Below are 12,047 nucleotides of genomic sequence, written 5' to 3' on the forward strand. Positions count from 1 at the left end.
GCAGATTTGGGGCTCCTCATCCATTACATATGGGGAGGAGCCCACATTTTTTATCAAGCTTGTCTGGTAAGTCATGTGCAAAGGTCCTAGATAGATTATCTCCGAGAATCACTAAGTGGGCTCAGGACATAGAGTTCCAAGTTGAATTATGACAGTTCTCGTTGAGGGCTCGAAAGAAGCTCAAGTGGAGAGAGAATATTGGAAGTAAATGTATAAATTAGCTTCACAGCAAAGCCCTTATTTTTAAACAAAAACCTAAGTACAGTATGCATTCTTAAATTTCAGTAGTGCACTAAATGTTTGGGACACATGGAGTAAGTAAGAAGCTGTGTTGTGTTGTTTAGGAATTTGGAAGCTCCAGAGATCCCAGTATATTCCGTAAAGGGCCATAAGGAAATTATAAACACTATAGATGGTGTAGGTGGACTGGGAATTGGGGAAGGCGCACCAGAAATTGTGACTGGCAGCCGAGATGGTAAGTTAAAGTATTCTTTGTATTTCAAATTTTTTTTTTTATTTAGATAAATCTTTGTGCAACAGTACATCTTCTCTTATGGAAATCCTCTTTGGTAGCCATGACTCCCTAAATCTTACTGTACTTTATTAACAGGCAAGTTTAATTGCATATCCCTCAATTGCCTCAGACTTTTGGGTGTTTTGAGATAGAGGCAGAGCACTTACTATTTTAGCTTTGAGCTAGTTCAGATCCTAACAATCATAGTTTCCTATGAACTTGGAAGGATTTAAAATTTCTTTACAGGTTTTTGAGACAGCTGACAATATAATTATTGGTGGGTGGCAGCTTTTCACCTTTTGGGGGGTGGGGAGGGGCAGAGGGAAAGAGAGGGAGAATCTTAAGCAGGCTCCCTGCCCAATGCAGAGCCCAACCCAGGGCTCAGTCTCATGACTCTGAGATCATAACCTGAGCTGAAATCAAGAGTCGGATGCTTAACTGACTAAGCCACCCAGGCACCCCTCACTTTCTTTTTTTAAAAAGTAGAACTAGTACTTGTGAAAATTATCATGTTGACATCTGGCTGAACATCGAAGTTCTGTGATTCTTCCACTGAGCATTGTGAAAGATCCAAGGGCACGAACTCTACTTTTCTACCTGTGGTGACTAACAGGGGCCAGGTCTATTGGTGTCCAAAGATGTTCTGAATGACTGTAAGAGGAATCAGAATTTGTTGCTTCATGATGGGTACATAAACAATTTGGTACCTTAGAGGGTTTGGCTAGTTTTTAATGCCTGCTTAAGATCATGAGGAAATTGTTTTAAAAGAAGTGAGATATATTTTTCTAATAGTTATTCAAGAGTATCTGTATTTCAGAAATCAATTATTCCTTTTAATAATAGAAAAAATATGAAATAGGGGAGGAAAAATAGCATTCAATCTACCACAGTAGCATAACCCTTAGATTTGTTTTCCTTTCCAGTCTTATATACCATTTTATAAGGTTGTCAGTGTGGATATGATTTTTGTCTTTTTTTATTTTGTGCTTTGTCATATGTGAATGTTGCTGTTTCCATCATTACCATTCTGATGACTGTAATATTCTATCCTATGGATGTGTCACAGGTGCCCTTAACTATGTCTTTGTTAAGCATTCAGTTTGCTTTAAGTTTTTGTTTATTGTTTTGGGAGAGTGACTATAAAATAATGAGGGAATGAGTATCATCATGTATATAACTTTTTAGAGTAAGCATACTTTATTATTTTTAAAAGTTATTGTCAGACTTTCCGAAGTATCCATGTCCATTCTGAACTATGATAGATGAGGTGGATTTCCAGTCTATCTTAGCAGCATTGATTTTCCTTTTTTCCCCTAATTTTATAGATAAAAATAGTAGTCCATTCCAATTTGTGTTAACGTCTTTCTACATTTGTTTTTCAGTTAGTTTTGCTTTGTGAATTTTGTTTATGTTCTTTGCTCCTTTAACTATTGCAAATTTCATATGCATCTTATCAATTTGTATGAACCCTCTATAGAGCGTAATAAAATAACCTCTTGTCACATTTGTGAGCATTTTATTCTCTTTAAAGTAGCCTTTTTAATAACCGACTTTATTTTATCCTTGGAGATAAATCTAATGGGATATCTCCCCTTTTCCTGAGTTTATTATCTCTTTTAAGGACTTTTCACCCTTGTCCTGTTCTCTCTTAAGTACTTGCCTTTTAGCCATTTTATTAAATGCATTTGTATTTCTCATAGGCAGTGGTGAGTTTAGTTAGTAGTCCTGCAGTTTGCATTAAAAGGAGAAGCAATGAGAAGAAATATGTGTTAATTTTATTTAATATTTCCCTCATCTCTACTGCCACAGGGAAATTAAACTTAATTGTATGTGAGATAGTATTCTAAAACCCCATATAAGAAATCATAAATGTAAAAATTAGAGTTTGTTCATCTGTGTAAGAAAAATGCCCATGATTATATGGTAGTATGAAAAAGAATTAAAATAACGCTGATATTCTTCTAAATATATAGTACATTAGGTTTAGACTCAAAGAAAGACATGATCTGAGTCAGTAACATTTGTGTTTCCCTTGTCAGTTATACCTTGTTGGTAACTTTAGAAGAGTTGTTGGCTTTTCTGTGTATCTATTAACTTGGAAATCAAGTCTGATGGTAACATATAGGTTGTATCTGATATTAAATACAACTTGCCCGGGTGCCTGGTGGCTCGGTGGGTTAAGCTTCTGCCTTCAGCTCAGAACATGGTCTCAGGGTCCTGGGATAGAGCCCTGCATCGGGCTCTCTGCTTAGCGGGGAGCCTGCTCCCTCACCCCCCGCCCCCCACCTGCCTCTCCACCTACTTGTGATCTCTGTCTGTCAAATAAATAAATAAAGTCTTCCAAAAAACAAAACAACAACAACAACAAAAAACCACAACTTTAAATACAACTTGCCCAAGTAGAAGTCAGAAATACATGAATATTTTTAAGTGTTATACTATCTGTAATATGACCATATACACAGGAAGTCATAGGAAGAGAATGCAGAAAAGAAATGTCATCAATCACTATTGAATTTTGCCAACTCACTTATATGCACAACAGGAACTGTGAAGGTGTGGGACCCAAGACAAAAAGATGATCCTGTTGCTAATATGGAACCTGTACAAGGAGAAAACAAGAGAGACTGTTGGACTGTGGCATTCGGTAAATTATTGAAGAACCTTGCATTTGAGGTATCAGATGGTAAAAAGCACAGTGCTTCCAGAAATTCCCAATAGTCTCATCACACTCTGTTTTGTGGATTATTCTGATAGTTTATTGAGGCAAATAGAGGTGGTGGTTAATGTCAGCCTCCGGGGCCTGGTTTGAATCCTCGCTTTGTTATTTCTTGGCTGAGTGAAGTGTGCAATTTAACGAGCTTCTCTGTTCCTTAGTTTCTTCATTTATAAAGTGGAACGAATAATAGAATTTACCTAATAGTATTATGAGGATTCAATGAATTAATACATGTAAAGTGCTTAGATTTGTGCTTAAATTATTAAGTGCTCAAAAATATTTGCTACTATTATATACTTCCGTTTAACTAGATAATGTTGACCTAGTTTAGAGCCAAATGCCATTAATGGAGCCAAGCAGAGTTTCAGATGCTCGAATGTGACCTAACAAATCTTACATTATATGCTACACAGAAGATGTTTATTTTCTAGAACATAGTTATGCCATTACAGAATTATTTGTTATAATTTGATAAATGTGTTCTTCTGCTACTATACATAAAATGAATATTGACTTTGTAGGACTAATTGATGTGTGCCCTAGTATCTCTTACTGACAGCCATAATTAAAATAATTTTTGCTACTAAAGGATATGGGTCATACTTAGTTTGAAACCTGTATGTTCTTTCTTCGTTTTCTTAGTATAATCCTGTGTTGATAACAGACATTAAAAATTTGATTTAACAGTATATGTGAACTGTTTAACTTTCATACATTATTTTAAAATTGCAGTATTTTGTAATCAGAGGAAAGTTTTAGGTTTCCAATTAAAGAAAAAACAAGTTCTTATATGGGAATTACTATGTTTGTACATTATGAACAATAATATATAAACTTAGTACATGTACAGTTTGGTGAGAAATTTCAGGATTTGTATTTAGAATCATCCTCTAAAATTTGATATGATAATTAAAAAGTAATTACCCGTGGGTCCATTAATGCCTTTCCTCTTTGATCTAAAGGATATAAGTGCAGTTTTAAATTTGGTACATTAAGTTTGAAAAATAATCCATTATTTTTACTCTTCTATGAATGTCAAGTATGTCCAGAATACTGTGGACATGCAAAGGTGAGAGAGATTCCTAGTCTTGCCTCAAAAACCTTGTAGTTTAGTAAAGAGGGCATGATATCCTCACTAATTATAGTACAGGGTAGGAATGATAAAAGGTCACAAGACATGTAGATGAATATAGAAGGACTCTCGAGACTTCTTAGTCTGCAAATATTGTAGAGAAAGAACATTTGCTTTGAACTTAGACTTCAGTGAACAGTTTCACTTACCCCTTCAGTAGAGAATCTCAGCAAATGAGCTTTTTTTTGAAAAACAATGTTAGATAACCAACTTAAAAATCTTGATGTCCTGTCAGGATTAGCAAAATGAGATTCTGCCTAGTGTGATTGTGTGTGTGTGTGTGTGTGTGTGTGTGTGTGTGTGTGTGAGATTTGGTACAAGCTATATGTGTCGTTTTAGAACATTATTTTAGCAGCCTTCAAATGAGCATTTGTACAGATCTGCAACGTATTTTGATTTCTAGGCAATGCTTATAATCAAGAGGAACGTGTTGTTTGTGCTGGCTATGACAATGGGGATATCAAACTGTTTGATCTCAGAAATATGTCGTTGCGGTGGGAGACAAACATAAAAAATGGGGTAAGATATATTTGGTTGCTTTATAGCTTGAGCATGTTTGTGTCCACCTCTGAACTATTTCATAAGGAGAGCGCCTCTAATGACTCATCTTGTACAGCCCCTCTGCCAGTGGTTTTTAACTTTTGGGTCTGTGGAGCCCTTTGAAAACTTAATGAAAATCATGGAGCCTCTCTTCAGGAAGTGAACACATACTCAGATGTGGTGTGACAACCCCTGGTGAGTCACCAGTCCCTGTGGCCTATCTGTGGACCCCTGTAGCTATGCAGTGTGATATGAAAATGAGCTAGTAAGAGGCCTTTTTTCCTGCTAATATAAGAAAGCCTGAATAGTAACAGCCTCCCCAAGTACTTGGAGATTTTTGGGTCCTGAGTCATATACCATATACCGTTAGTAAAGAATGTGGTTTTCTAAAATTAGCTTTGGTTGCATTATATAAAATAACTATGTAACAATAATAAAAGATTATATAGCTTTCCAAATTAATCTTCTATGACAGGGGAACTCAAAATGGTTTATTGATCCTATGAACCAAGAAGAAATTTTTTCAGTTAAAAGTATTTGAGGGATGCCTGGGTGGCTCAGTCGGTTAAGCCGCTGCCTTCAGCTCAGGTCATGATCTCAGGGTCCTGGGATCGAGTCCCGTGTCAGGCTCCTTGCTCGGCAGGGAGCCTGCTTCTCTCTCCGCCTCTGCCTACTTGTGTGCTCGCTCTCTCTCTCTCTCTCTCTCTCTGACAAATAAATAAATAAAATCTTAAAAAAAAAAAAGTATTTGATGTATTGATCCTCAAAAGATAAAGTGATTATTTAAATGCTTTCACATGAACTGATACTTTTAAAGTTGTTTTACTTAGTTTAAAAGAGCTCCTGAATAATAATTATTAGGCTATTAATAATAAATATTTTCTATTTCAGGTATGTAGCTTGGAGTTTGACAGAAAAGACATAAGTATGAATAAGTTAGTAGCTACATCACTAGAAGGAAAGTTTCATGTTTTTGATATGAGAACACAGCATCCAACGAAAGGTTTTGCTTCTGTTTCAGAGAAGGTAAATATGAGGGAAATGTCTTTCTATGAACAGAAATATTCATAGCTTGTTTTAGACTAATAAATAGAATTAGTCACCAAGGTTCCTTCCAGGTCTTTATATGAAAGGAGCTATTTTTAATATATTCTTGTGGGAACTTGACAAGTTTTTCTGTGCAGAGAGTACTTTCTCAAAGTTTATCAGTTTTAGATTTCTTGATTATAATAAAGGCCTCAGTTGGCTAAGAATCTTATTTTGTACTTTAGGAACAATCCCAAGACAACGAGCTGATGTGAAGAATTAGATCAACAAAATCTAGCCTGGTGTTTTCTAATAAGTATATAATATTTGTGTTAGTATCTACATACTTTTCAGAACATATCAACACATATACCTTATGTCATTTCTTCACATTTTGTATTCTGGTTTGCTGTATTAACTGAAATTATTTAAAGCATCAATCGTGGGCACATAGTAGGTTCAAAAAAATTCTTCAGTCAGTCACTTACATATATATACATACTTTACCTTATTCCAGAAGTATTTGAGGTAGCTTAGAAGGAAACATATGGTAGTACAACCTCAAAAATAGATGAAGAAAGCAGAGCACAGGGAAAATACTGGTTAAAGAAAGAAAAAAACTATGATGAAGCCTGCAGTAAGGACTGCATCAGACTCAAGCTGAAACACCCTGTTGTTGGCCAGAGATGGGTTGGGAATGTGACTCTACCTTCCTTGAATGTGAAAGTAAAGATCAGTTACAGATTTGTAGTTTCTATAAGATTAAAATATATAAGTTGCTCAGGAAATAAAAATTTACTCTCTTGCGCTCTCCCCCTCTATTGTGGATTCAGCAGTACTTCTCAAACCTTCCTATTTTGTCTGGTTATTACTGTTAATTATTACTATCACTGCAGATAAATTGCTGTCACTGCCTGATGAACTAAATCTTAACAAGGCAGCTATAAATTGCAATTTGTTTGCCTTTGTTATTTCTGAATAAATTTATGTATCTACAAACAATATAAAGCATTTTGTTAAATTATCCTTTATAGAATTATAACACTTTTCTCATCCGGTATATATTTTAAGATTTTATTTATTTACTTGACAGAGCACAAGTAGGCAGAGCAGCAGGCAGAGGGAAAGGGAGAAGCAGGATTCCTGCTAAGCAGAGAGCCCAACGCAGGGCTCGATTCCAGGACACTGGGATCATAACCTGAGCCAAAGGCAGATGCTTAATCAACTGAGCCACCCAGGCACCCCTCATCCAATATATTTTAAGAGGTCATGTCCCCTCTTGCTTTTTAGTTTTTTTTTTTTAATCAGCTTTCAGAATCAAAAGAGAAATTTAAAATTGAAATAGGTTTTAACAGCTTGAACCCACTCAGTTGAGGAGTCTTACACACTTAAAGGGTATATTTTGAGATATGGGATTTTAATCTGCTAATGGTAATCCTTTTATAAGACTATTAAGTCAAATGCCAAGACTAATCACTCACTGAAATGTGAAGTATCTAAGAATGACTTGGATCTAGTTGGTCTCACTGTCTCTGCAAACAGAATCTTTCCTATTTCCCGCCATCCGACTCTCCTCCCTCCTTTCCACTTCTCTCTCCTTCTCCCTGCCTCCCTCCATTTCTCTCTCTCTCTTTCTCTCTCAAATCCCTTATAGTGAATATTACACCATTAACATTGATTTATTAGCTGTTGTCGAGGTGCTAACAAGCTATTACCTTCCAGTTGCCATTTTTGTCTTTTAGTTTAACATGACTGATAAAGACCCTGGCTTATTATGGCTTTAAACAGCATTTATAAGTCTTGTGATCCCTATTTTGAAGACTAGAGAGGTCAAATGGTATAAATTAAAGATAAGGCTCTGGGAGCTTTAAGTTAAAGTTCATTTGGTGTATGGGAACTTCTTGTAATTCAGTTTGCTGGAAACCTGAAAATGCTGTAAAAAATAAAGTCTAGGGGCGCCTGGGTGGCTCAGTGGGTTAAGCCTCTGCCTTCAACTCAGGTCATGATCTCAGGGTCCTGGGATCGAGCCCCATATTGGGCTCTCTGCTCAGCAGGGAGCCTGCTTCCCCCTTTCTCTGCCTGCCTCTCTGCCTACTTGTGATCTCTCTGTCTCTGTGTGTCAAATAAATAAATAAAATCTTAAAAAAAAAGGTCTACTTTCTTTTTTTCTTTTTTTTTTTAATTCAGTATCCTTTTTTTTTTCCCTTAGGAGGAAGTATATGTGTTTGCATTTCGAGTTTTTCTTCTCTCTCGGAGTGAGCTAGAGATACTTAAATGTGTAAAAATCTATTTGCATAATTTATATGGTACTATAAACTTATATGGACTTTTAATGTAACATTTTTTAATCCAGTAGAACTTTGTTTCATAAAGCAATAAAGAAAAATGATGCTTTTCTTAATTTGTGATGGACTCCTATAAATCTCTGTAGCCCTTACAAAGAGATGTGCCAGAAATACTTTACTTTTATGACAATTGAAATTATAGAAGTAAAAAAAATTTTTTTACAGAGTTTCTCTTCTAGGGCAGTCTTTGTTTATCATATAAACTTAAAAACTAGTTATGTGCCTCTCATCCTCATAGGCTCATAAATCAACTGTGTGGCAGGTCCGACACCTGCCACAGAACAGAGAGCTCTTTCTGACAGCTGGAGGTGCCGGCAGCCTTCACCTCTGGAAGTAGTAAGTCTCTGCTTGTGCACGTTGCTGCTTTTTAAGTTACTGGTGGGAGGAAAGTAGGATTGGATTGAACTTTGTTGTCTTTCTTCCTCCTTTGACTTAGTTCATTTTGAAATGATTTTAAATTAAATGGTATTACATAAGTGTTATTTTTGTCAGCTTTTTAAAACAGTAATGTACTTACTTTACACTTAGTAAATATTAACCTTCTTTTGACACTCTGCATATACTTGTCATTGTAGTTGTGTCTTCCATATATCAGGGTACCTTAGGAATCATTCTTTTCATAGGTTTAAAATCATGGTTTTTTTAATTGAAATTGTTGTTTTTGTCTTTTTTTTGATATGAAAAATGTGACTGAAGGCTTTTTGGAAATATTACCATCTGGTCATTACAACACTACCTCTAGAAAATAAGAAAAGGGTTGGAATTCTTTTTTTTAAGATTTTATTTATTTATTTGACAGACAGAGATCACAAGTAGGCAGAGGCGGGCGGAGAGAGAGAGAGAGAGATTGAGAGAGGAGGAAGCAGGCTCCCCGCTAATCAGAGAGCCCAATGTGGGGCTCAATCCCAGGACCCTGGGATCATGACCTGAGCCCAAGGCAGAGGCTTTAGCTCACTGAACCACCTAGGTGCCCCAAGGGTTGGAATTCTTAATTTTAGATCCTGATAATTCACTTGCCCAAGTTCAGATACCATTGTAATGAAAGAACCAGAAGAGCCCCGAGGCCCCAGTGGGTCTTCAGGAAAACCCTGGTCATTGAGCTTGCTTTCTGTGTGCTGTGGGCTGCCTGAGTTACAGCTGTAGATGTGCCCTGAATCCCAAGTCCCTAAGGTGGCATGTACGAGGTCAGCTGCTCATTTAAAAGGCGCGATAAAAGATGGGAGTGAATGGTATTTCTTTTTCCATCACTCAAGGGAAAAAAAAAAAACCTAATAACACAAGCCTGCAAATGAAAGATACTTCAAAAATAAAGTTTGATTAATGATATAAGAAGAAAAACACCAGGGGTGCCTGGGTGGCTCAGTCGTTAGGCGTCTTCCTTCAGCGCAGGTCATGGTCCCAGCGTCCTGGGATCGAGTCCCACATCGGGCTGCTTGCTCCTCGGGAAGCCTGTTTCTCCCTCTCTCACTTCCCCTGCTTGTGTTCCCTCTCTCGCTGTGCCTGTCTCTCTGACAAATAAATAAATAAAATCTTTAAAAAAAAAAAAAAAAGAAGAAGAAGAAAAACACCATCTTCAGTATAGCTGGGACTTTCACATTTGCAAAATACATGTCTATTTATTAGCTCCTTTTAGAAGCAGCAGTGAAGCTGAAAAACAGGGCTGCATTTGAAAAGTGTTAAGGTATTTAGGGATCTAGCTGACAAAAAAAAAAAAACAACAACCAGAGTGAATGCATTAGATCAACACTGTATAGTTTTTGTGAGTAAAAAGCAAAGGAAAAGTTTTAAGAATTCTGGGAGCATGCTGGGTAGACAGACCATTTGGTAACTACTGTTTTCCTAGTATCTTGCCCATTGTCCTTCCCTGATTTCTTCCAGCCCAGTCTGCACTCCCCATTAGGCTTTGCCTGTGTCCTTAGCTAAGCCATGCAGCAGCACGTCACTATTCTGCCTGGGAACCAAACTCCTTAGGCTGCTTCTTTGAAGAACTGGTTCCCGTTTTCTTTGTAATCCACGTACGGAGTTGTATTCCATGTGATGTGCAAACACATTTACAGCTAGAATGTTTGATGATTGGGGACTTGTGTGTAATTAGAAATTGGAAGCTTATCTCAGTATGAACTTTAATCCTTACCAGAACAGATATCTAGTATAATCTTCAAACCGGTTTGGAGATTTGCTGTCAGAGTATTACCAGCAAAAGAGATTTGGTTTAAGTAAAATGATACTTAGCTTTATTTCCATTTGCCAGTCTCCCTTGGTAGTAGTGCAGTTAAATTCTGTTACTGAGCACACGAGAGTTCCTAGAGCATCTTATCTAGTTAATTCAGAAACTGTTTTTCGAATGAATGGACCCCAACATGCTGATTTTTTTGTATGTATATTTGAAACACACACACACACACACACACACACACCCATATATTCTCTTTATTGGTATAAAACAACATTAGAAAGAGTCTTTAAGTAGTTACCAGTTGTAGTAATCAACATAGAAGTAAAAATAGAGCTACTGGTCTATATGCTTGTAAACACAGTGTGGAGAATGCTAAGATTTCTCTCCTTACTACTCTGGCCTTGTTCGCAGTGAATACCCTATTCAGCGGTCAAAGAAAGATTCTGAGGGAGTAGAGATGGGAGTTGCGGGCTCCGTCAGCCTTCTGCAGAATGTCACCTTGTCTACTCAGCCCATTTCCAGTTTGGACTGGAGTCCAGATAAAAGGGGTCTCTGCATCTGTAGTTCATTTGATCAAATGGTGAGAGTATTGATTATTACAAAACTCCATAAAATTTGATCTGAAGACTTAGGACTTGAAACCTTCCAGAGGAACACTCCTAGTATTTAGGAAATGCGCTGGGATCCTCCGACCCTCACTGAACAGAGCTGGATTTGACTGATGAAAACAGACCCCAGATACCAACGTCCAGACTAGCCTTTCTGTGGGTGTGAAACACAGTGCTGTCTTCCAGCGACCGGACTCAGAACTGGTTTGCAGCAGTGGGACACCACTGTCTCCAGCTCTGTCCATCTTCCCTCCATTTCTAAGAAGAAGTTGATACTTGTCTATATTTTAAATTTGTTCTTCATCCCCAGAGTTACATATTTTACTGTAACACTTGGTTTAAAATAGTTCTAAAAGTACTGTGAATTAACTTTGTAAATGTACTTTGAGAGATTTCAGTGTCAGTAAGTTTCTGTAAAGAATATTACTTTCTAAAATTCCAAAATGGCATGGTCAGACTAGATTTGGGTAACTGTTTTCAGCTGTGTAACTCCTAAAATGAAATATTATTTACCAAGTGAATATTTACAATGATCTCTTTTTACTTAAAAAAAAATAGGAGTCAATTTAGATTTTTGGTTATTGATTGGTAAGTGATGTTGAGATGTATAAGATTATGGAGGTTTTCTAGCCTTATTTTTTGTCAAATCTTTTCATATATTTTATGAATAAATTTGTTTTTGAAATCTATGGAAGTTTTGATTCTGTTAATTTAACAGTAGTAATAAAGCCAACACCATCACATCTTCGTTTTGTAAACCTCTTCATTCAGTAGGCTTCTTTAATGCTCAGATCTTTCACGTAGCTCCGAGGCACTCACTTTCGTTAAGCCTACCCTCCCTCACTTCTCAGATCAGGAATCAGCCACCTAAAACATTTGAAATATGTAAGAGTCCTGTAACTTCATGGGTTCCTGGAAAGTCATTAATCTGGAATATTAAATTTAGAAAATTAACCTTTTAAAAAATCCCCAAGATATTTTTTTTTT

General features: G+C 36.7%; 1 protein-coding gene across 1 annotated transcript in view; it reads left to right on the top strand.

The window, feature by feature from the left end:
• The window catches only part of WDR92 (WD repeat domain 92), a 100,233-nt gene extending 88,482 nt beyond the window's left edge, over positions 1 to 11,751 (top strand). The window contains 6 exon segments of the mRNA XM_032873756.1: positions 345 to 475; positions 3,060 to 3,161; positions 4,769 to 4,884; positions 5,797 to 5,931; positions 8,515 to 8,612; positions 10,864 to 11,751. Coding sequence (XP_032729647.1) covers positions 345 to 475; positions 3,060 to 3,161; positions 4,769 to 4,884; positions 5,797 to 5,931; positions 8,515 to 8,612; positions 10,864 to 11,071 — 790 coding nt within the window. The 3' untranslated portion in view covers positions 11,072 to 11,751.
• Positions 11,752 to 12,047: the final 296 nt, after the last annotated feature.

Source organism: Lontra canadensis, unplaced genomic scaffold (assembly GCF_010015895.1).
Source record: "Lontra canadensis isolate GAN:19392208 unplaced genomic scaffold, GSC_riverotter_1.0 scaffold50, whole genome shotgun sequence".
Classification (NCBI taxonomy): Eukaryota; Metazoa; Chordata; class Mammalia; order Carnivora; family Mustelidae; genus Lontra; species Lontra canadensis.